Source organism: Arvicola amphibius, chromosome 5 (genome assembly GCF_903992535.2).
Source record: "Arvicola amphibius chromosome 5, mArvAmp1.2, whole genome shotgun sequence".
In the NCBI taxonomy this organism is placed as follows: domain Eukaryota; kingdom Metazoa; phylum Chordata; class Mammalia; order Rodentia; family Cricetidae; genus Arvicola; species Arvicola amphibius.
The window spans coordinates 116,271,882-116,296,912 of NC_052051.1; the positions used below are offsets into that span (position 1 = coordinate 116,271,882).

A 25,031-nucleotide genomic window follows, 5' to 3' on the forward strand; every position below is an offset into this window, starting at 1 on the left:
TTATGAGCACTACAGAAAGAGAGTGCATCAGCCAGCCAGTCCACAGTGGACCAGACTGGAAGCCATTCCCCGCAGCAAGCTGGCGAAAGTCACAGCATCAGGTGCTGCGCAAATGGTCAGACCATACACTGGCCCTGCTTCTTTCTCACTCATCAGGCCCTTGTTTACGCCATCACTCCTTGCTCAAGCTGCTGTTTTTGTAAGCCTATACGTATTATACAAAGCGTTTGTACGGTTACTTTTATCGCAGGGACTAAGCAGAGTCAGCATGAGATCAGACCACCTTGGCTTTTCCTCTGGCTTGGTCTGCTCTGCTGTCAGGCACGAAAGCTATGGTGTGAAAAAGAATCACCACACAGTCCCAAAGTCTCGGTCCAAGCTTCCCATGTACTTGGGTGTTTCCCAGAGATGGCAAATTCAGAAACTGCTGTGCGCTCGTCATTTTTTATTGCAGAATTCATTAAGCTGCCATGCCATTATCATCCTATCTTGTCAGGATGATGCATCACAGACTTCATTGCAAAACTCTGACAAGCAGAGGAGAGTGCACCTCTCTCCCAGCTATCGCACAAGAATGCCTCTGGGGTTGTGCTTGTGCCTCTGTTCCCTGTGTAGAACTCAGGGCTTCTGCGTAGCTTCCATCTGGCAACTCCCTTTCCTCCTCATTTCATGTCTGAGCTTGGAAAGGGGAAGTGGGGTGGAGAGATTTGTCCCGTGAGGAATCGTGAGTCCTTCTTTTCAACCTCTAGTTTTGTGTTTTGGAAAAATGACATATTAGCCCAAATTTTGACAGACTTCTGCAGAGTGAGAAATACCCTTTAAAGTGGCGTAGGACTTTGTTTCATGTTTACCCTTCAATTCTGTGTGTTCAGAGGACCAGACAAGTTCAAGCCTGCCAAGGCCTGTGCGTTTGGCTTGGCTCTGGGTATCTGAGTCTTTGCCTGTGGGCTCTGTGATAAACAAATCCCGCCCCCTGTGCTGGATGGGGCTGCCATTAGAGTGAGTTGGAGCCACTTAGTAAATATGAAAAGTGCTGGAGCTTAGCCTCCATGTTTCCATGGCAACCTCCAGAACAAGTACAGCATCACCAAAATTACTCTGCAGCTTTCCCTTTTTAGTTGCCGTGATTTGGTTGCACACTTGTGTTTTCCGCTCTTGATTTGTACAGAAAACATAAAGGCTGCCCACAGTCACCAGTGCTTTGGTTTCAAGGTCCCTGCCTGAAGCACCTGCAAAATTCAGTCCCACACAACTACCTCTCTCTGTTCCAGCGGAAGAACTTTTGATTGCCTATTATTCTCGTGTACTTGTGATTTAATGTGTGACCCTTCATGGGACTTTGGTGTGCAGAAGGCATGGGCTATTTCACTGGAAAGTATAGGAACCTCTGAGGTCATTTCAATAGACACTATGTGGCCAGGTAGCCTATGCTTGCCCTTGGGTAGTTTATATCATTAAGGAATAAGTCTATATCTGCTGCCAAGTGCTTTAAAATATATTTTCATAAAAACATCCAGCACATTCCTGACGCCTGTTTGTAACTGGCAATTTATTCCTCCATTTCCTCATTCCTGTGCTCTTGCTTTCGGTGACTGATACACAAAGAGGCATTCACTGACAGCAAGTTTGAGGAAGGCCAGCCTTCTCGGGGGCCCAGCCAGCTCTGAACACCCCTGAGAGCTGCATTCTTTCTCTCTCTGTCATTCACATGGTCCTCTGTGATCCCATTGGCTTGACTCATAGCTGTTGCTGTTCTCATTTGAAGTCCCTGAGCATATAATTTTTTTTCCTCCAGCAACTAGATGCTTCCATCCTAGCTTCTGATGGGGCTGCCAGAGCTGGCCTGTCATCCTGGGACTCAGTTGCTTAGCTCCCTTTTGTGAAGGTGTGGCAACTTTTCATTGAAGGAAGTCATCTCGCCTTGTGCTTTTCTCTCAGAAGCAAGTATTCATTTGCCCATAGGAGGAGGGGCCTCCTGTCTTATGTGACATTACTGAGTCATTTTCCATTTATTTCTTAATTTATTCCAAATGCTTTAGAGTTTGCCTTGGTGTACTTTGCTGTAAGCATTGAAACATGCAGTTTGCTTTTGATTTTGTTCCCCGACCCTTTCTTTGGAATAATCTTTATATTTCTCTCTACCTTCCTGCTTTTCCTCAGTCAAGACTGTCAGCATATCAGAAAAGCTTGCACCTCAAAGTTTTCAGCCTTCTCTTCTGTGGTATTTGGGGTAACAAGGCTTATACCTTCTGCTAATGTTACTTCATTTTTTTTTCAAGTGCTCACTGGTGTACAAGGCTGGAGTTCCTTTTCTTCTTGGTAGTAAGCCCCACTCGCTGGCCCTGGGCAGTCTGCCGGTTACACTCCTCCCTCCTCTCTTCTTCTCCACCTCCCTTCCCTCCTCTCTTTCCTTTCCCTTCCTTCACTGCTGAGCCTCCTCTCCAGCCCCCAAAGAGAAGTGTTTTTAATGCTGTCATTCCTTTATTGCCCAAAAGAGAATTGAGTTCATCTAAACAGTTCATCTTTAAATGAGCGCGTCAGTGATTCCAATCTGTCTCTCTGAGATATAGCATGTCTTCATATAAAAAGGCTCCAGAAGAGTTAACCATTTATTTCATGACAAATGGAATAATGGCCAGCAGCACAGTTGCTCTGCCCAGTTAGTCTGGGATGAGGGAAGGGGCAGACGTGCCAGGTCTGTAGCACGTTGCACCACCAGTGGTGCCCATGCCATTCAGCTACATCATCCGCCAGGTCGTTCAGCTACTGCTTCCAAGTTTTTCAGATGAGAAGAAACAGAGTTCCTCTCTTTGAGCAGTATTCCAGTGTTTATAGAACACATTCCAGCATATGATCCCCCTTGATCCTCATGACAGCTCACGAGCCGTGCAGGGCAGTTCTCATTCTCCCCATTTCATAGATTCGTTTGGACTCTGAGGTCAGAGGCTGCAGCAATAGCTCAGAGGTTGCAAGCACTGGCTACTCTCATAGAGAACCCAGATTTCCATTCCCAGTACACACATAACTGCTTACACCTGTCTCAGTGGGTGACTCCAGAGGCTGACAGATGTTTCTACAGTGTGGCTACCTAGCTAGTCCGGCTGAGTTCTGAGGAAGTCAGTGGGTAAATTGATAGTCTGTGGTGCTGTGCTGTGTGTTTGCAGGTATGACTTGACCTAAGCAGTTAGGGCAGTGTTAGAGGCAGAGGTTTTAACGAAAGTGTGGCTGTCCTTACCATCTGTAAACCAAAAGAACGCAGAGGTTAGGTGAAGTCATATGACAGGGCTGTTTGAAGGAAAGAACCTGGCTCACACTAAAGGTGTATGTGTGGAGGGTGCATCCCTTCAACATGAGGAAGGACTTTGCTTTAAAATTCATGTGACCTGTACCCCATTTGATCTTTCCTTTCCCACTCTGTCTTTGTTTCGTTTTGTATTTATTTGGAAGAGGGTAGGGAGGAGGAGAAGGAGGAAGGGAGATTATGTCTGTGGTGTCTGTGGATGCTTGCACAGCGTATTCTATCCACCCACCACGTGCTTTCCCAGGATCTGAACTGGACGGCAAGTGCTTTTGCTCATGGAGCTACCTCACTACCCCACCCCCACTGCCACTCTTAAACCTTGTCCTTTCCCATGTCCCGTTTTTATTGTTTGGTTGACTTGTTTGCTTTTGAGGCAGTCTTACTCGAATAGCCCAATGAACTAATTAATCCTCCTGCCTCTACCTTCTGAATATTAAGGATTCAAGAATGTGCTACTGTGCCTGGCTCCTCTCTACGTTTCCAAAGCTTCAGATACTCCAACTTAGTCTCCTTATTTGTAAATTCTTGTATGTGTGGGTGCAGTCTCTCCCTAGTCTGTTAGCATTCACATGGGCCTTTTTGTTGTTTCTTCTCTTCAGAGGAGCAAAGGAACAGCATCATCAACTCCAGTTTGGAATCGGTCTCCTCAAGTGCAAACAGCATCCCTAATTCTAGCAGCAGCCTGCAGCCGAATATGAACTCCAGTGACCCAAACCTGGATGTGGTCAAACCTACCCGGCCCAATTCACTGTAAGTATAGTAGACCCTGTCTGCTTCCCACTGGCCCTGAATCACCCATTCTGCCAGAATGTCTCCGGTGCCACCTGATTTTGGGTCATTGTTCCATGACCATGATTCCAGCCTTCTCCCTGAACTTGGAACTTGGTGGATTTGTTGCAGATTTGTCTTTGGCATCATCATCAGAAAGAAGAGTCTTAACGCACTGCTTCTTAGCCTTGCTCTGTGATGCACTGTCCTGCTGAGATGGCTTTGGGGATGGCTGTTGCCTGTGCTGGTTACTGGGAAATGTTCAATGCTACTTCTGTGTCTGCTTCCATACAGAACAGTCGGTGTGGAGAAACCCTTCATGCCTTCCATTATCAAACTGCAGTGTAACCATGACCTCTCGCTGAAGCCTGTAAAAGGAAGAGAGCCACTTCACTTTTCACTCCATGTGGGGCTGTGAGCGCTGTAGCCAAGATAAAGAGTAGAGGCTAGTTGTCCAATCCTCCCAGAAACTGTTAAACTAGGGCCAGAAAGTTCTCTTTTGTGACTCCAACCCACATGGCTCAGCATGCTTCTTAGACGTGCGCCCCCCCCCCCCCCCATAAATCGTGTCAGCTAGGGTCTTTGCAGAAAGAATGTGCGCTCTGACCAGAGCAGCTGGACACTCGGCCACCAGCTGTACAAGTGTTGGGAATCAGTTGACTTCGCTTTTCTCCAGTGAGAACAGATTGAGGCTAGACTCTATCTGTCCCTAGACTCTCTGCAGACAGTTGTTTTTGTTGGGGAGACAGCAGTTTCAGGAAAATACAGGACAGAAGCACCTTTTCCCTGCCCCACTGCATGCTCTTGTGTAATAGCATTCTCAGGTCCTCCTCCAGTTTAGATATTTGTCATCTGCAAAATGGGCCCAATAATTGTATTAAGGCAAACTAAGGGATATCAAATTCATAAAGAGAAAAACAACTCCGAAACTGGTTTACGAAGTGTTTATAAAGGAAATGGAGCGGCAGGCTGAGGTGAAATCTAGAACTAAGCAAGGTCTGGCTCCCCTTGGTTGTTGGCTGAGGTAAATCATAGCCTTTGGGAACTTTAATTACTGGCCTGCTTTCTGGTGCATAGGCGTTTGTTTGCCAAGAAGTGGACCAGTGCCTCTAGAATGTAGAGTAGTTGTGTTTCTCCAGCTTGTGGACAGAGTCTCCTCTGGTTCTCCATAGTTGAATTTGCTTTTAGAGTCTTCTGGCCTTGCTGTGTGCTTCCTCAAGCTCTTATGCACCTGCTTCCCTAGCCATTCAGACCCTCCCCCCACGCCATACTCCCATCCCCCTTTACACCTCCTACCCTACCCCTTCTTTGCTTCTCTCATCTTTTTGTTTAAATCAGTGAACCTAGCAAATGTTACAGCTATTCCTTGCACAGCGTGAGCAAAGTTGGATTTCTATCCCAGGTTGCTTAATACTCCTGATTTTACCAGCCAAAACCAACCATTGGTCTTTAATCTGTGCTTTTAGCAGCTGGTAACTAGGCCCCCTGAGTCATCACTGAGTACAGCGTGTACCAAGAGATTGTTTAGCAGCTAAATGCAAAAGGGATATGTCTTTTAAGTCGAACCTGGAAGAGGGGCCTTGGGATACTTTTAAGGGTATCTGTATATGATTTCAGCTTTCCTTGTTTATTGGGACTATTTAGCCAGCTTTATGAAATCTAAGGCTTCCCTGCCTGGTTTGAAATTAGCACTTTTCAAGGAATGGAGGGTGACATCAGGAATAATTGTACCTGTTTGTTTTTGGAAGAGACTGGACTAGGACTCTGGCTCTATTCCCCACAAGACTGCTGCCCCAGACCAAGTGAGTCCCTGGCTGATTGCTGTGGATCTGGAGCTCAGGGATGACAGATGCACCAGAACTGCACAGATATGCCTTTGCTCATCCCTGTGTGAAGGCCATGCCATAGTCCCTGGAAACCCTGCAGCAGGTTCATGGGCCATTTCCTAAGCCCAAAGCATGCTCTTGACTCCTGCCTTTGCAGTTTTTCCTGCCTGGAATCTGCCCGAATGGACCACAGATAGAAATTTGGCAGTCCTGACAGGTGGATGTCACTGCTTTCCTAGAGCCATTTGGCTCTGAGATGTCTGTCAGCACACCACTGTGCTGTGGTGTTCGAGCTGGGTCCCAACCCAGCCTTTCACCTCTCCCATCTTTGTTCCTTTTGAGATGTTTAGAAGTATTTGATGAGGGTTAGGGTTAGGGTTAGGGTTAGGGTTAGAAGTATTTGATGTAGATGAATACAAAAATGTGGCCAGAATGGGGCTGGGAGATTATCATTCTCTTTGCCTATTAATTAGGTATAATGTAATGATCAAGTCACTAGGGGGAAGTACCTGTTCTTTTTAGTTCTCTCATCCTTCCCCCTGTTTTTCATTGCACACTGGTTGATCAACATGATCATGTAGAAATCATAATGAAAGAAACATGTTTACTACTCATGATCCATTGATTCTTCGATGATGCATCTAGTTCTCTTAGGAAATTGAGGCTTTGTCGTTTGTGTGTGAAGATAAAGCTAAATTGAACATCAAAGTCAGAGTTGCTACCCATGCTAGGACAAGGCTGCTGTGTATCCCCTCTTGGGTAATTCCTCACCTGTCTTCCTACAGTAGCCAGGCTTCTCCTGAGGACCACAGGGCAGCACCAAAGTCTAGCTGCTCTGCAAATGTCAGCAGATCCTGTTAAAGCCTATTTCGTGTCTCTATTTCAGTCACACTGCTTAGGGTGAACCAGAAGAGCAGAGTTCTTGCCCTTCCTGAATTAACACCCGTCTAAGAAGGGTAGACAGTGGCACAGGGCAGACCCTGAACGGGCCTCGCCGCTCATCATTGTGTTCAGCGTCACTGTTAATGGGACATCTGGTCTCGTGCATCGGATGAAAGCAGTGAGCAACATGCGGTAGAGCCAGCGTGAGCTAAGCAGGTGCTGGGGAAGCTCTCAGTGCATGGGACAAGCAAGTCCACATAATCCAGCATAGATTAACACAGCCTACCGACAGGTGTGCTGGCGCGGGAGTTACGGGGTTGGCGGAGGCACTTAGCCAAACTTTGAAACCAAGACTCTCTTTAAACAAAAGCCTAGACTTCATTCTGGAAATGGACAATAAAGACAAAACATTAATCTAGACACAAATCTTCTACTTTCCCCAACATTGACTACAAGTGGACTGCGGTTGTGAATATAAAATGTTAAGCTACACAACATTGATTACAAGTGGATTGCAGTTCTGAATATAAAATGTTAAAGCTACACACTCAGAACCTAGGTGGCCTCGACTGTGATGGTGGCTTCTCCATTAAGACGTCAAGGGTGTGATTTGTGAAAGAAAACATTGTCACAACTTCCTTTAAACTAAAACTTACAAAAAAATAAAGCTAAGAACACAAAGAAATAAATTACAGACTAGGAAAAAGAAATATTTGTAAAACACATATCTTTTAAAGGACCACTATCCAAGACTCACAAAGATCTCATAAAACTCAAGGATAAGTAAACATCAAACACAGTTAAAATGTGGGCAAGAAATCTGAACAGATACCTTACCAGTGGTGAATGTTCAGATAGCAAATAAGCAAATGAAAAAAATGTTTCCATCATCTGTCACAAGTAGATAAAGACCAAAGGAAAGATACCGTGCAGTCATCAACACAGCCAACATCCCAGAACAAATGATATTGGTGAAGACGGCAATGGTAGCAGCTTCTACTTGTTGCTGGTATGAATACAGATTAGCATGGTCACTTGGGACGAGCACTTGTGTGCCTTACAAAGTTAATATACCTTACCAGTTGACCAAAGTCAGGCTTCTTGTTTCACCAAGTTAGTGGAAAACTTATAGACAAAAAACACCCACAGGGATTTTTAAGCAGTTTTAGTCATAACTGTCAAAGCTTGAAAGCAATGAGGCTCTCTGTCAGTAGATGTTAGTGGATAAACTGTGTAGTGTCTCTGCCCCATGAACTGTCACCATTCACCACTAAAATGATGCAAGCTAGAGCCCGAGAATGGCTCCGTGGGTGAAGATACTTACTCTCAGATCTGATGATGTAAGTTCTAACCTAGGAACCCACAGAGTAGAAGCAGGGAACCGACTCCAGAAGGTTGTTCTTACCTGCATATGCATGCACAAAGGCACACTAAATAAATAGATAAACATTTTAAAAAATATAACCTCGTGACCTATGAAGCCACTGAGGAGCCTTAAATGCATATTGTTCAGCTGAAGAAACTAGTCTGGAAAGACGTCAACAGTGTGATACCAGCTACATGGCTTCCTGAAAAATACAAAACTCTGGAGTCTCTAATAAAGATTATGGTTGCCAAGGATGCAGGGAGAGGGACGAGAGGGTAAAGATTCAGGGTCAAGATATTTTTCAGGATATTGAAGTTATTTGACATAGCACCTTAGTGGTGGATACAAGATACCCTGTGTTTGTCAAAATCAGTAAACCCTATAGGACACAAAGAGTGGATCCAAACAAACTAGAGGGTGTAATAATACTGAATCAGTATTGCTTCATCCATCAGAACAGCATCCTACACCAAGATATTAATACCTGGAGAAACTTAGGGAGTAATGGAGAAGGGAAGGCACATGAACACTCTTGTGGTCTTTCTATAAGTTCCATATTCTCTAAAATAAAAATCTATTAACACATACTATTTGAAAGTACAGATTTTCAGTTTCTTTTTGAAAGAAAGAAGACTGACTGCATGGAACCCATGCTGAGCCTAACAGGAAGCGGCTTCCAGTCTCTACAGCCTCAGAACTGCCCTGCTCCACTCCCCATTTCTCCACCTGTAGGCCTTTGATAGAATATATGAGGGTTAGGATCTTTGCCACCGTCCTTAAAAGCTAAGTGCCCAGAATCTGACTATCCTTCACCCTTGGTCAGGGGCCCCCAGGATGTGGTAGAATTGACAGAGAATGGCTTCCAAGCCTTGACCCAAATGTCTCCCAGCTTTCTAGATCACACTTCTGGAACCCGGTGATCATGTACAGTTGTGGGTCTAACCCTGAGCATGATGATAGCCTATCACAGAAAGAAGCCCAGTGTCTGAGCCAATCCTAACCCTTGGCCACCTGTCATCAGAATACAGCCACATGAATTAGTCTAGGCAAGATCGACGACAGCAAAGCTGCTCATGGGTCTGTGATGAGTCTTGTGACGTGGTTCTTTTAAAATGTTACGTTTAAGGGAGGTTTAGTAAATAGCAAAGTTAACTAGCGCGGGGCCCTGTCATTTTATGGCCTCAGAGTGTTGTGTGGAACCGAGCTACCTAGGTAAGACAAATGTGTGGAAATGTTCTAGCTTGTAGCAGAGTGCTGTGTGGAGACTAACATCTCAGATTTTAGAATCGTGTAAAGAAAGAAAGTGTCTCATAATGAGATTCAAAGAAATTAAAAAGCAAAATAAAAGCTGGGGCTAATGATTGAGGTCAACAACAAGAATGACTCAGTCTTTGAAATGGAAAGTAGGAAACCTTAAGTTTTCATTCTGGCACCAGCGTAGATTCACCAAAAATACCAGCCCATGTCCGTAAACATACCCACCCCAAATCCTGGGGGCTTATGGATAAATGGGACCAGTACATCTCCAAGAACGGAGGATATTCAGTAGGTGTTTAAAGATGGCTCCTAACGCCTCCTCCCACAGTGATCAAGAGCATTAGTATCCACCCAGTGCCTGTAAGAAACTAGTGATATTTTAAGCCAGGTGCACGCCTTTAATCTCAGCACTCAGGAGGCGAGGCAAAGGTAGGCGAATCTCTATGAGTTCGAGGCCAGCCTGGTCTACAAGAACTAGTCCAGGACAGGCTTCGATGCTACAGAGAAACCCTGTCTCGAACCTCCCCACCCCCCCCCAAAAAAAGATAGTGATATTTTAAGGGTTGTAAACAAATGCTAAATAAAAAGTAAGAGGTTGCCCCAGTATGGACATCACATACCACATTAATGCCACCAACTTAGAAACTCCTAGGCATATGCTTTCTTCAGACTGGTTGGGTGGGAGGGGAATGTTAGGGTTGATAGAAACCTGAAGGATGGGGGCAGTTACACCAATGGCAGAGGCCAGCTTAGGTACTCTGGCTGTGAAAGTGGTCGTTACCCCTCAAAAGTGTCTCACTGGGCAGTAACCTCACATATAAGATGAATTTTCTCATCTTTTGTTCTTAACACATGTGCACACATGCCTTACCTGATTATTTCCATTGACCTAACAGATGTGTTTATGCTAAATGCTTGCAGTTTCTTCTGAAGGCAGCCGACCCTCTGTACCAGGACCGCCAGACTGTGGGCCAGCAGGCTCTGGAGAGGATACATGCACCCCGCTTCTAGAGTGCTTTCTCTGAAGCACGCCAGGCTTTTCTGCATTTGGTTCAGTTGCTCTCTAATGAGATTTGAACCTTACTCAGAGATACCTCTGGACACCTTTACTTAGATTTTATGCATTTGGCCAAGTACATGCAGCCAGCATCACTTGAATACCTACTGTGTGCAGATGTTCTGAGTCATTTACAAGCACAGGGGCAGGGAATGTAAAGAAGGGGCAGAAAGAGCAGCAGGGTGCACTTAGCATACTGCAGGCCCTGGGTTCAATACCAGCTCACCCCTTCCCCGAAATAAAAAAAGGAAGCAGGGTGGTTTCTGCTTATGCGGATTGTATATTATAGAAACAGGAAAAGAATAAATGAGTTCTGTGAAGAAAACTTGGAGACAGTAAAGGAGACACATTTGAAGGACAAGAGGAAAATGACCTTGTCCCTCCCCGAGTTTCTGCATCCACGAAGTGAGGTGATTTTGTCTCTAGAGAAAGTTGACCTGGACCTCAGTTAGCTCACTCTCAACACACTCCCACTGTGAACACCACTGTTGTTGACTTTACTCTGGAGCCTGCTCTCCCTCTGCACACACAGCCTGTTCTCTCTAGACACTTTAGCTTTGTGGGAAAATTCCCCCCAACTGTTTTGCTTACTCTTCCCCCAACTCCCTGCTTAGAATCTAATCCTGCAGGGAGGGACTGAGCCACCTTAACTCAAGACCTCCTTGGGTAGGCACTCCTATTTTGGAAAAACCTAGAAACCTTCAAATCCCATGGGCTACCTGATGAGAATATAATAGCTGTTATTAGTTGAGACCAAATGATTCACAAAACAAATATGTGCATTAGACAGGTGTTCATCAATGGCATTTTTAAAGAGAGTTTTATCCTTGGTGTTGTTGTATGCCAAGATAGTTAAACCAGAATGTACAGCGGGCTTTTCTCAAAGTTTCGCTATTAGCCACGTTTTGGATTGTGGACGATGGAGAGAGGCCTTCTGTAGAGAAAAGTCTCGCTGTCAGATTGAAGATTCTGCCACTCACTCACCTGTAGACAGGGAAGGTCTCCTCAGACTTCTGCCTGCAAACTTGGGGGATTAATTTACACACAGTGTAGCCTTTTCCTGTGGCTCTAATTTACTCCCTGTTGCATGGGACATATCTGAAACTTTGTTCTGCTTCCTTGGGCTCCCGGGGCTGTAGAGGCTGCAGCTCCTTGAGTCACATTGTCTTGATGTGGGTAGAGAATGTTACTGGTGTGGCCTTCTGTCTTTTCCCCATGTTGTCTTTTCTCCTACCTGCCTTTTCTGTTTTCCTACACAAGATCTCACTCACTAATCAGAAGCCCCACTGGGTTTCCCTTGCTTAGGGTAGGGCCTCCTGCCCAGTTGAACCTATCTGAATTTTATTGGCTTAATATGTTTGGTTATTAGCTGGCCATTATTTCTATAATATAAAAACTACTTGAGACAGCTCTTACACTTTGTTGGCCCAGGAGAATTTCTTTCTCTTGTACCAGGGCAGTCAGCAACATTTGGATCCCTAGAGCTTGTCAGCAGAAGAGTGTTGGAGGAGCAGGTGGGCTCCCTCCCATTGTTCCACCAGATCCCTGTTTTCCAGGAACACGGGAGTCACAATGGAAAAATGTTTCACCTCACACATTCTTTTCCTTTCACCTTTACAAACTAAAATATACAGCGTCTGAGTCTTTTCTGTAGTCTTGCCAGTCTTATTCAGTCATCTAAAAGAGTTTCCCAAATCTGCCTTGACAGTACAGTGCATGCTTCAAGCCTCGGGGTTTATAATTATGGGTCTGAATGAATGGATCTCATTCTAAGTTAGCTGTCCTCGGATGCCTTCTGGCACCCTATTTTACAGGAATGTGGGTGTTAGGCATCTTCTGTCTGAGCTTTGGGTAAGTTCTTTGGGGAAGGGGATTTGTCCTGGTTTTCAGGACTATTGTGCCCCTGGGGAAACTTTGAAGGAAGCCTGTAGTGTAATTTTTTTGTCACATTTCTCCCATCATATATATCTATATCTCTGTATGTAATGTGAGCATGTATAAGGTAGATTTAGTCTCCCTTGGGTAGACTAAATTAACATTAAAGTATGTTTTTGAAAGAAGCTTAGTGAATCTGGGGGCAGATGCTTCCTTGGATAGAGAAACAGTCTCATGACCTTGTTTTCAACTGCTCCCTATGTTAAGGATCTAGAAAGCTTTGTGGATCTTCCAGGGGCTTCTCTTGGTCTGGGTAACACAGGTCTTCTGGGACTGTCTTAGTTTGATACAAAGACTCAATGTATGGTTCTGGATCAGCATCCTGAGCACCACCAGAAGCCTGCTAGATAGATTAGACAAATGCTCACTCTCACACGGACACACCCTAGCCCTCCCAGATCAATAGCTCTGGTGAAAGTGCCCTGCAGTCTCTGCCTTATCAAACCTCACAGGTAACTCTGACCTTGCTAATGTCTGAGGACCACCATGTTCAGTGGCAGAGAGCATGAGGCTGGTGGACTTTCCTAAGAAGAAAATTACAAGTTAGCTCATTGCAAAGTTCTTGGGGCTGAGTCTGAACCAGCCCTCCATTGGCTCATTGCCTGTGCATGGGTGACAGCACTGGGACTGTCCTAAGCCCAACCCTGGCTGAAGTCACTACACCTGATGCTGTAGATGAAAGGCAGGACTGCTTTCAGAAGAACACTGTTGAGTCACCAGGGCAGCATTTTCATCACAGCCCAGCCAAGCAGTCTCAAATGCAGACCTCATCATCATCAAAGTGGCTGGATGACTCTTCGCCTAGCTGATTCTTTCCATTGATCATTTATTGTGTGTGATATGATATAATCAAGATGCTGGTATTGACAGAACAGTTCTCATGGTATATGGCACTAAAAAGGGTAGATCCCAGTGGACATGGACAGAAGATCTGAGAGTCAGCGTTTTCCAAACTGCACGAAAGGGTAGTGAATGGAGGAATTGAATATCTTCTGTCTAGAGAGATCAAGCCTTGACTCTGCCATTTTCTAACTGCAAATTTGGGCATGTTATTTACTGTTTCTGACATAAATATTGTCTATGAACCATTGGCCAGGCTTGGTAGCACATGCCTTTAATCCCAGCAGAGGCAGATAGATCTCGGGGAATTTGAAACCAACGTGGTCTACATAGTGAGTTCTAGGACAGCAGAGAGACCCAATCTTACAAAACAAACAAACAAATATCTATCTTCAAATTAGATGAGATAATGGGATAAGGCTATCATAATAGTTAACTCCATGATTCAAAATAAGCAATCAATAAATATCAGTTGTGGTTATAATTTATATGCCAGACAGTGAGCTACAAGGGGGGTAGCATCTGTGGTAATCTGGTGGCACCTAGTGACATCGTACATTGTAGTTGTCTTAATTTGTGTAATTATATTCAACATGATCCCACAGCAGCGATAATCACTTAGCTGTTTATTTCTCAGAATATGTCCACGTTTATAAGCAATATATGAGTTCTTGGTTTTGTTATTTTTTTGTGACAAATCACGTTGCCCATGCTGACATTAAATAATCCATCTCTGAAACCGTACACATCTTCATCCTCCTGCTTCCCCTTCCCCAGTGCTAGGATTGCAGGCACTCGCCGCCACTGCTGGCCCGGCGCATGACACTTTAACCGCATCCTTTGCCTTCACCCACAAATGTGGAACGCTGGCTGGCTCAGTGGTAGCGCACGCGCACTCTGTACTCTCACTCTTGTTTTCAATCTGATGTGACACGAAGCAGCCCAGACTAAAGACATTGAAACAACTTTAAAAGTGAAATGAAATGTCTAAGACGGGATTAAATACAATTAATAAAATGCAATGGAATTTGTGGAAGCACTCTCTATTACAAGATAGGCTTCAAGGTGTTTGTACAAAGTCAATCAACAGATGTACGTGTTTTCCCGGAGGAGCCTTGTCAAGCCACCCACCATGTTGTTTCTCTGGGTAGTGCCAACTGGAACTACACTAATTAGGTTATAAACTAATTGAGGTCTTAAGTCTTCACCAGGGAATAATTTAGCCTCAGGAATTCCTCTGTAGCTTCTGACTCTGTGTTAATTTAACTGCTATTATGGCAAAAACAATTCATGAAAAAAAATCATTCTGAAATATGGGATCTCAGTCATTTACTTGTTAGCTTTTCTTCTGGTGCCTACCAGCTTCCTTCACAAAGAAGCAGTGTGCTGGCTCACAGAGATGGCCTCCATGGTTCCCCAAATACTCTTTACAAGCTGGAGACAGCTGGTGGCTCCATGGATAGTGTCAAAAATGCTCAGAAGAAGAACAAAATGGCTGTGTCAGATGCTGCTCTGCTGCTTCTACTTGACATGTCTTCAGGGAAAAGGGATGATGGTGCTCACAGAGCGATAAAGGTAGAGTTGTCTATCGAAGGGAACGTTTGCAGTTCTAAGAAAACAGCATAACAGGAAGAGGGTTTCTTTATAATGGTGTTAGTGCAGGAGAGTCACATAAGACTGTACAGAGCATGAGGGCTCGTGACCACCAACCAGTCACTGTCCCGAGGCTGAGGGGCCGTGGACGGAAAGTGGCGCCTGTGATGACTGAGACAGATCATCACCTTGACAAGATCCAGAATCACCTAGAATACACGCTGTGCGGAAGATACATTGTTTAGGTTAATTGAGATGGGAAGATTCACCCTGGGTGTACGAGGGGTCATTCCATGGGCTGGGATCTGGACTGACTGAAAAGAAAAAAGTGAGCTTGACTTTATTAGTCCTCATTCTCTGCTTTCTGACTTGGCTGCAATGGCGCCAGCTGCCTCAGGCTCCCACCTCCATGTCTTCCCCGCCCCAGTGGACTATATAGTCAAACTGTGAGCCAGATATACCCCACTCCATCCGTCCGTCCCTCCCTCCCTCCCTCCCTCCCTCCCTCCCTCCCTCCCTCCCTCCCTCCCTCCCTCCCTCCCTCCCTCTCTCACTCCCATTGCCTTTGTCACTCCAGTGAGACAAATACCTCATACAGGATCAGAGCCAAGAAGTGGGAAAAGTTAGAGGCCGAACTGTGGAAGGAGCAGAGGTCTGTATCAAGGAACAAAGCTATGAGGAAGCGGGTGGCTTCAAGGAACTGGAATACGTGCCTGGGCCCCGTGCTTCTCTCCTGTTAGTTTTCCAGGGAACCTTACTGTTAACTCAGGAAGCTCAACTGCTGAGCTCCATGCCCGGCCACTCCCCGAGAAGGAAGCAGGATGGAGGAGGTATCTAATGGCAAGCCAGGCCATCCAGCAGTTGTACAGACTGCTCACCATTGACAAATGGCAGTGTACCAGAGGGTAGAAGAGTAGCCAGTGCAGGGCAGGGAGTCAGTGCTGTGTGTGCTGGAACCCACCAGCCTGCAGAGGCTCACTCAGCGAGAAGGAGGCGTACAGCAAGGTAACTGTAGCTCACCAGCCATGCCTCTTAGCGGCATCAGTTATTTGGTTTGTTAGCTGATCCGGGCAGAGTTAAGTGGTTTGGATCTGAAAAACAATTCATGTGTATTATGTAACACTACTTAGGCAAGAACCCATGGGTATAGACATCAGAAGGTGTGTTACGTGTCAGGAATTTTCCTGGGAAGACAGAGAGGAATGAATCTATCTGGTTGTCTTAGAAGGAAACAGATGGGTGGAGAGTTCATGGTAGGAAGAACAGCTTTTCATGTCAACAGCATCCTTACATAGTGAACAAATTTATTTTTTTTAATAAGCATTGCATTTTTGGACAAAAGCTCAGTTAAGCCGGGCGGTGGTGGCGCACGCCTTTAATCCCAGCACTCGGGAGGCAGAGGCAGGCGGATCTCTGTGAGTTCGAGGCCAGCCTGGTCTACAAGAGCTAGTTCCAGGACAGGCTCTAAAAAAGCTGCAGAGAAACCCTGTCTCGAAAAACAAAACAAAACAAACAAACAAAAAAAAAAACTCAGTTAAAAATAAATAGATGAACTTAGTTTTGAAATCACCTTTTATTCGTTCTCTTAAACCTTTGGAGTGTGTCATTGTGAGAAGTAATTCTGTTTGTACCTTTAAACTGTGATCTGAGAGGAGCTGAATGAACAACATGCCCTATACCAGTAAGTCACTGCTCTAAGGATTCTAGATGGCGTTCAGCCCATCGAGTCATTCATTCTTCCAGTGGCCCTGTGAATCCTCTCTTGGCTAGTTTGGTGTTCCAGGATGGTAAGCAGTGGCTTGGAACAGCACAGGAAATCTGTTTTGGAGAAAACTGAGTGTTCTCTCAGGTAGTTGGGTGAAGTGGATTCAGTTAGACCCCTGCTTCAAGACTGTTTCAGAGTTCATGCTTAAACTGGGAATCTGTAACTTAGAAAAGCAACAGGTATATTTCACCATGGCAGCTATTCATGAAGTCCTCCCAAGGCCTAGCCAACACTTCTAGATGGAAGCAGTTCAAGTATCTTGAGCTATTTATAGCTCTTTCACCTAATCTGCAGTTCCTCATCTACATCTACCTAATTTCCTTTAAAAAAAAAAAAACGCTCAATTTTAAAGTTGAATATATAATGAAAAAAGCCTTCACTCCTGACCTTTATGGAGACACCTTAGAGTTACTCAATAATAATCAGCAGTTGCCCTGGTAACCTCAGACACACTGCTCAAATAACCTGCATTCATCACCATCCCCTGCCTTCAGCGCAATGAGTTCACCTGCTTAGTGTTAATGGAAAGAGGACATTTTAGTACGTTTTAACCCCTTCAGCTTCTCCTGCAAGAAGAGAGGTGATAGTGTTTGTGATTACTCACTAAATGATTTTCGTTTGTTTCTTTCATGACTAAGGCACTGAAATCGAATGAAAAGCATCCTAGTTTTTGAACAAAATGGAAAGTCTTGTTCATTCTGTTTTGTTCGGTGATAAACACACTTGCAGGCTAGAATTCAGGATGGACTTGACAAGTCTGTCCTCATTCGAGATCACTGAAATGGTAAGCAAGGCCCACTAACTCGTGTACTTTGACTTGACCTAGCTAGAAATTGACAAAGCCAACGTTGAAGCAAGAGCAAGGTCTCTTCAGATGAGCTGGTGGGGTACACATCTCAGAGGAAGCCGGCATCCTGGAGCATCCAGATGCTGTGCTCCACACTGCAGACTTCAGAGCGGGAACCCCATATACTTTTGGGGGAGAAACAGTCCCTCTACCCTCAATTGCACACGTCCTCGTTTTTATTCTTCTTTGACCCAATGTGTGAAAATGGAAATATGTCCTTCGTCATCCCATGGCACCATTCACAACAATTAGTTGTCATAGTGAAAGCAGGTTGGTAGGAGGCCAGCAATCCAGTAAGAACCATGGGCATGGGCATCCTGGAGACAACACCCACGGAATATTAGTGGTTGATGTGGTTAATGCCATCCTAACAGATAATAGTTAGATCCCATACTGTCCCCGTAGAAGTCTTCAGACTGTCTGTCGCTCTCTCTCTCTCTCTCTCTCTCTCTCTCTCTCTCTCTCTCTCTCTCTCTCTCTCTGTCTCTCTCTCTGTCTCTCTCTCACACACACACACGCACACACACACACACACACACACACACACACACACACATACCAGTTGCAGTTGCTTTCCTTTCATTGTTTATCTCTCCATAGTACTTATTTTCATCTTGGTTTTTCCTATGGAGGAAGGAACCACCAGCGGGGTATTTGCTGCTGTGCCTTCATGTTGGATAAAACATCTTTACAACTGTACATCGTGTGTGCAGGGTTCCCATCCCTCTCCCATCTGCTTTTCTTGTGTGTGTTGGTTCAGCTTGCTTTAAGTTGGCGAGAAGAGTTCTAATTTATGACCCACCCAGCTTTCTTAGCCCGTTCACCGAGAGGCTACCTGTTAGAATCTACCAATTATCCAGCACCAGCTTAAAAGAAATCAGACAGTAGGTTTCTAATGGTTTTCACATTTCCGATACCCTTAAACTTATTTGCATTAAAGAATGATGTAGAAAGGGAGAAAATATCAAAAAGAATGGAAAACTGGAATCTGCCACTTGAATATAGGGTATATTTAATGCCTAATTCTCTTAACATTTCCACAGGGCATGCTTACACAATTATATTGTTTTCTTCCTTCCAGGTAGCAGTTTATTGATATTTGTAGTGGCAAAAATCTGTAAGAGTTTCCTATATTAAGCCCTGGACCAGCATCTTGTTAAATCGACATCTATTGACCGTGGCATTGCTTTCTGACCTTCTGTAGAAGGGAAAGTTTGACAAGTCACACGCTATGCCAATAAATAGGAGCTTCACCAATGCACTGCATTCCAGACCCACATCTCTGTGTGAGGCTAGGGGTGTTCTTCTCATCTTTGTCCATACGGAAATTCTCAGTTAAATTCCCTCTTCTACACAAGCCAGTTTTGAAGTTCTACCCTGAGTTTGAGCATAAATCTATTAGATCCTGTGCCCAGAGCAACTACCTGAGTACACAGTTGGGGTGAAACTAGCTCTCCTCACTGTTTTTCTTTGCATACCTGGCTGACTTTTCCAAGTTCTTCTTCCGCTTCTAGGAATGTCAGCTCCTGGAGCTTCTTTGTTTCAACTGTGTACCAATTCCAGGGGCCACACAAAGGGAGGCTTAATAAAACCAGCATTGAATCGATCCTTCAAACACAGCCAGCGCTGAACCAGAGCAGAGACTTGCTTAGCCGTGACCTGAATGCTCCTGTTGCAATGGTGTGAGCCAGCTTTCCACCGTATGCCCTATTTTTTTGTGGGGGGTGGGGGCAGGGAAGTTTGCCTTATCCAAGCAAGCTCATAGTATAAGCCACCAAGCTTGATGTGTATCATGAAAGATTAGACCTCTATGTGCAAAAACATTCAGAGAAACCTAAGACCCTCATCTAGGATATAAATATGTCATCTGTGTGTTGGCCCCCAAACAGGAGAGCAGTGTGATTTCACGCAGACTCCTGATTGTGTGCTGGAGAGCCTTATGCTTTGTTCTCCTCTGGGGTCATGTAGAACACAGCAGTTTGAAGTAAATAAGCAAAAGAAGGTGCAAACTCTGTTCTATTGAGCTACCCCATGTCTTGCCACCTAAGAAGATGATAGCCCCATTTCTCTGTGAAGATTACTTTCCTATGTGCCACTGTGGAGCTGACCTGGTTCCACCTAGCAACCGAGAGACTGAAAGTGCCTGGACAAAGCTGGGGTCTAATCAGGACCCTGAGGTACCCTGCTTGGGTATTGCAGAGCAGAACATACGTGATGAGGTTCTGGGTGGGACAGTGGGACAGGAGGTTCACCTGTTGTCACAGAGGAACTTCAGAGGAACAGAAATACTTAAGGTTTTTATGGGATTTTGTATATGTGGTATGGGAGGTGAACCTTCTTCCATGTCACCTCATGAAGTCCTCAGTAAAAAATGATTCCTTGAGACCAAGGGGGACAACTTAGTTGGTCAACTGCTTGGCCACTCAAGTCTTGGGGGAATTGAGTTCAATACCTAGTACCCACATGAAAACCCAGATGCAGTAGCTTATAACCTCAGTGCTAATAGTTGGAGGGAGATAGGATCACTGGGACTTGCTGGCCATCCAGCCTACCCTAGTCAAGAGTGCTCTAGGTTTCAGTGAGAGCCTTTCTCTCAAGAAACAAAATGGACACAGATCCTGAGGAGTGGCACTGAGGTTGACCTCTGGCCTCCACATGCCAATATGGATGCGCACTTGTACACAGCACACACACAACACACACAGACACACAGGAAAAGGAAAAAGTGACTCTTTGGTACTCAGTCTTTCACAGTATTGAGAGCTTGTTCTCTGGGATGTGTTGCTCACCAAAAGCTTTCTTTGAAAGGGGCGGGTTACATGATCTCTGAATGCTTTATCTCTTCAGAAGAAATGAAGATACCATCTGCCCCATAAGGCTGCTGTAAGGTTTAAATGGAAAGTTTAAATTAAAAAGTTCTAGCGCAAATGTGCTCAATAAAAGTTACTCGACAAAAATACGGTCACAGTCACTCTCCTAATAACGGCCAAGTCATTGATTGGTCTTTGGAGGTTTTACTGAAATGCCAGGTCCCGTTTGTGATGGACACAGAGTCAAAAGGGAGGCTGTTTCCCAAGAACTAGTAACAACCTCCACCAACATGACCAGACCAATCCCAGTTAGACTTCTGGCCATTCACACTTAAGCTCTCTGTGTAACCAGGGCATCCACAGCTCCTTCATATCTTGAGTCCTGTTGGATATCTGTAGGTCATAGGCAGAAGGGCTGTGTTTAGGCAGCTCAGACCAGGAGCACAGGAAAAGCTGTGTAAATGGTTCCAGGCAGAGCAGAAACGCCACAGAGGCAGGACCACTGGAAAGAAGGCAGGGACCAGAAGCTATTGGTATGTCAGGCCTCTTGGCATTCAGATGCTATGCCTGCTAGTTGTCTCTGGCCCCCTTTCCCATCCTGTGTGTCTGCATTTTGCCCCATAGCACTGCTTTCTCAGAACTTGGTATTGCCCGGATCCTGTATCCCCCAGCTATACTCACATTAGAATTCTCCTCAGAGCTTCTGGTGAATGTTCTTTTTCCTGTCTGTGCTTCCTGAGAAAGAGTCTAGTTGCTTGAGCTCAGTTCTCTTCTGAGCCACTGGTTGGTGGCCAATCTAGGGTCTAGTGGCTTTGAGGCAGGAGAGTTGACAGTTTAGTGGCCTGATGGGGCCTGAGGTATGGCAGAGGCTGAGGTTGCAGATAACATATTTTCACATAGCTATAACTTGGCTCTCCAGTGGTTTGGAAGTCCCACTCACATGACAGGAGCTAGCTACACTCAAGAGCAGAAGGGTAACTGCTAAAGAAGCAAGTCTCAGAAGAACTTTATAAAATGCCTTAAAAATCAGAAGTAATACAGAGTCCAGATAAAGTGCAAGGGTCTTCTTCACCCAGCAGCTCATTTGATCACAGCTGTATGGCTCAACATGGCAAGAGTTAATTTTATAATCTCCATTCCTTCTCATTTGAGACATTACATTTGATATATTGTGCTTGGAAAAGTTGAAAAATACATGTTACATCTTAGGAAGTTTTCCTTTCATCTCAAGAGCAATGTTAATAATTAAATTTTATTTGTAGAGTTATATGATGGAGAACCTTATTCTTTATTGCTGTAAGTTTTACACAACAATTCTTTATGATACAGAATGGTAACTGGAAAACTTGAATGGGCACATGACTAAGCAAAATCAATCATATATTTTCATGGTCTTTTTTTTTTCTTAAACTGGGGCTGTAGCAATATTCTGTCTCGCCTTCTACCGTTGTGAGCAACCATAGTCTCTACTGCCTAGGACCATTGCGTCATCCCAGTGTACCAAGAGCAGAAGTTAGGAGACAGTGGGAATATAACTAGAGGAGAAGGCTTGGGGGTCGAGGGCACACTCATGTGCATTCATGTGTGTATATGTATATATGTGGGTGCATGCATACATGGAAGTCAAAGGACAGCTGGGTAGGTCAATCCTTAAGCACGTTCCACATTATGTCTGTAATCGGTTTGGGCCTTTGCCATGTAGGCCAGGCTGGGAGTTTCCATGGATCTGCTATTTCTATGTGGCAGCATCACTGGGATGACAGGCTTGTGTGGCTGTGATGCTGAGATAGAAAGGCAAGTCCTCACACTTCAACAAGCCATGTCCTCAGCCCAGTCTTTGGTTCCTTGAGACACGAGCTTGCTATAATCTTAACTGGCCTAGAACTTCCTTTGTAGATCAGGCTGGCCTTGAACTTGTGGTATTCTTCCTACCTGTGCTTTGGAACCTGTGAGACTGTGCTGTGCCACCACACCCAGCGAACAGTGTATTCTAGCTCAAGGAGTTTGTTCTTCTCTTTCCATAATGTCACTGGAGCTTTGGTTTTTCTTTTCTGCTTGTATATTTGAGGTTTTAAAATTGTGTGATGCCAGAGTTCGAACCCAAACCCTCACATAAGCTAGGCAAGTGCCTACCACTAAGGTGTACCCCGCCCAGGCTCGATTCTTTTTTATTTCAGTCATTCGATATGTAAGTGCATTGCAGGCACCCTTTGTTTTACTATGCTTCACTTGGTCGAGATTTGTAGATGGTGTGCTTGCTGCTTTTTTTGCTTGTTTGTTTTTTAAGAAATTCAAGGTTTGCGGCAACCAGCTCAAATGACCATTAGCTTTCTACTTTCACAACAAAGTAGTTCTGAACTAAGATATGTGTTGTTTGTGCATAATGATACCATTACATATTTAGTAGGCTGTAATGTAGTGTAAACATACATTTGATGAGTCCTGGATAACCAAACTTTTCATCAGCTTGTCTTCTCACTGCCATTGTCTGAAAACAGACACGAAGCTCATCAGTTCTGGTCCTCACTATGCGACAAAATCCCTGACCAGAAGCAGCTTACAGGAGAAAGGACTTATTTCAGCTCACAGGTCAAGGGGATCCAGTGTCATGGTGGCAGGAACAGGAAGCGGCAGGTCATAGAGAATCAGCTGTTAGAAAGGAGAAAGATAAATAATGGTACCCAACTAGCTTTCTCCATTTTAGGCAGTCCAGGGCCCCAGCACATGGAATGTGTCACCCATATTTAGAGTTCCCACCTCACTTAATCTAATCTTGACCATACCTCAGAGACATATTCAGACTTGTGTCTGGATGATCCTAGATCTTGTCATGTTGACAAGTAATGCTAATCATCAGGCACTGTCGTCTGTGCTTGTCTGTCAAAGATGAGTGTGATAGGGAGAGAACCCTTGATGATGGCAGAGAACAGAAACATAAAATAACTAAGAATAGGACAGATGGGAAGGTCGAGATTCAGACAGGACTGTGAGCTGGGATGGGCAAGGAAAGCTTTGTGATCAAATTTGCACTTGAACTTGTGCCTCGAACAATGGGTTAGATTCAGAAATGAGACAGCAGGAAGAGGTTAGGGTGCAAGGACACAGGGCACGCACAGGGACTGCTCACAGCTAACTTGGGGCAGGTACCTTTCATCTGTAATATTGCAGTTATTTTGTTTCTTGTGTCAATATGATTTTTACTTCTTTAGGCATTAAATCTGGGAAAGCCTTCCCATCCCATAATTTCATGCTAGCCGGATCCCCATGGAGCATCTCCTCTCAATTTGTCTTGTGTAATTGACTTGCCTGAGATGTTCCCTATTTTCATCATAGTTTGCTTCACAGTCAAATAGGTCTCGCCATCTGGAACTGTTCTTTTTTTTTTTTTTTAACCCATGTTTTCTCCCACAAAAAGCCTGTTTCCATTTCTAAGTGTCCTAAGGTCCTATGATATGCTCCTTGTAAGAGTTACCCTTTCTGTTTCTGCAGTAACACCATGACCAAAAGTGACTTATGGAAGAAGTTTATTATGGCTTGCGTTCCAGAGGGACAAGAGTCATGGCAGCAAGCAGCAGGGGCAGGAAGCTGAGAACTCCTATCTTCTGCTGCAAGCAGAAAGAGGGAAGTGGGACTGGCCCATATAGTCTCAGAGCTCATGCCCAGTGATGTATTTCCTCTGTCAGCATTGTACCACCTTCCCAAACAGTGCCACCCACTGGAAACCAAGTGTTCAAATATCCACGCCTATGGTGGACGTTTCTCATCCAAAACACCACATGTTGCAAGGAGGCCGCTTGTTGGTTCCCAGCTGTTCAGCAGCTCAGACCCAAAATAATCACACAGAAACCATATTATTTAAACCACTGCTTGGCCCATTAGCTCTAGCTTCTTATTTGCTAACTCTTACACCTTAATTTAACCCATCTCCATTAATCTGTACATCACCACGAGGTCGTGGCCTACCAGCAATTTCATCATGTCTGTCTCTGGCAGCGGCTCCATGGCTTATCTTTGACTCCACCTTCCTTCTCTCAGCATTCAGTTTAGTTTTCCCTACCTTTCTCTGCTCTACCCTACCACAGGCTCAAAGCAGTTCTTTATTAACCAATGCTAATCACAGCATACAAAGGGAAATCCCACATCAACCACATGCCTTCATCTGCTCCACTTTTGAGTTCTGTGTTATCAAAAGTAACCAAGTATTTTGAAAAGAAGCTGTGTTGCTCCCTTTGTTCCATGTAACTACCCCAAACCAGACATATTGGAGTGGTTCTAATAGCTGAAGCTTTCCTCAAGGACTGCTTTCCTTGGAATCAAGCATCTCTGAGACAACTGGGGCAGACCAGATTCATCGTGGCATTACTAAGGGGAGAGTAAAAATAGCCTTACAGAAAGGGCTTGCTTATTTTTACTCCATAGATAGAATGACTATGTTTAGCCTTCAGTTACTGGGCTCAACCTGCAGAAGTGCACTCGGACTTTATTTTCATTTCAATAGGAAACACCAGTTCTCTTTCTCACACTGTAAATGAACGATAAAAAGTGTATTCCAGACATTCAGCTATAGCTGACACAGTCACAGAGTGCCCTGTGCTTCTGAAGTCACTGCCTAGTCCCCTGCTTCAGGAATGCCTGCTTTCTGGCTATCCGCGACCTTCCTGGGTCCTAAAGGTATGCTGTTCCTCACAGGTTTCTGAAGACTGTTCAGTAATGTAAGCCTCCCCATGCAGCGTATCTTTAATGAGAGGTGATAGAGTCGAGACCTTTAGTGCTAGCCTGGGCAG

The 25,031-nt window shown here is 44.8% G+C and overlaps 1 protein-coding gene across 4 annotated transcripts in view; it reads left to right on the forward strand.

The window, feature by feature from the left end:
* Arhgap26 (Rho GTPase activating protein 26) overlaps nt 1–25,031 on the forward strand; it is a 394,170-nt gene that overhangs the window by 310,530 nt on the left and 58,609 nt on the right. For all 4 annotated transcript variants that reach the window (XM_038329860.2, XM_038329861.2, XM_038329863.2 and 1 more), the window contains exon 20: nt 3,901–4,051. In XM_038329860.2, coding sequence (XP_038185788.1) covers nt 3,901–4,051 — 151 coding nt within the window. The remainder of the gene's footprint in view (nt 1–3,900; nt 4,052–25,031) is intronic.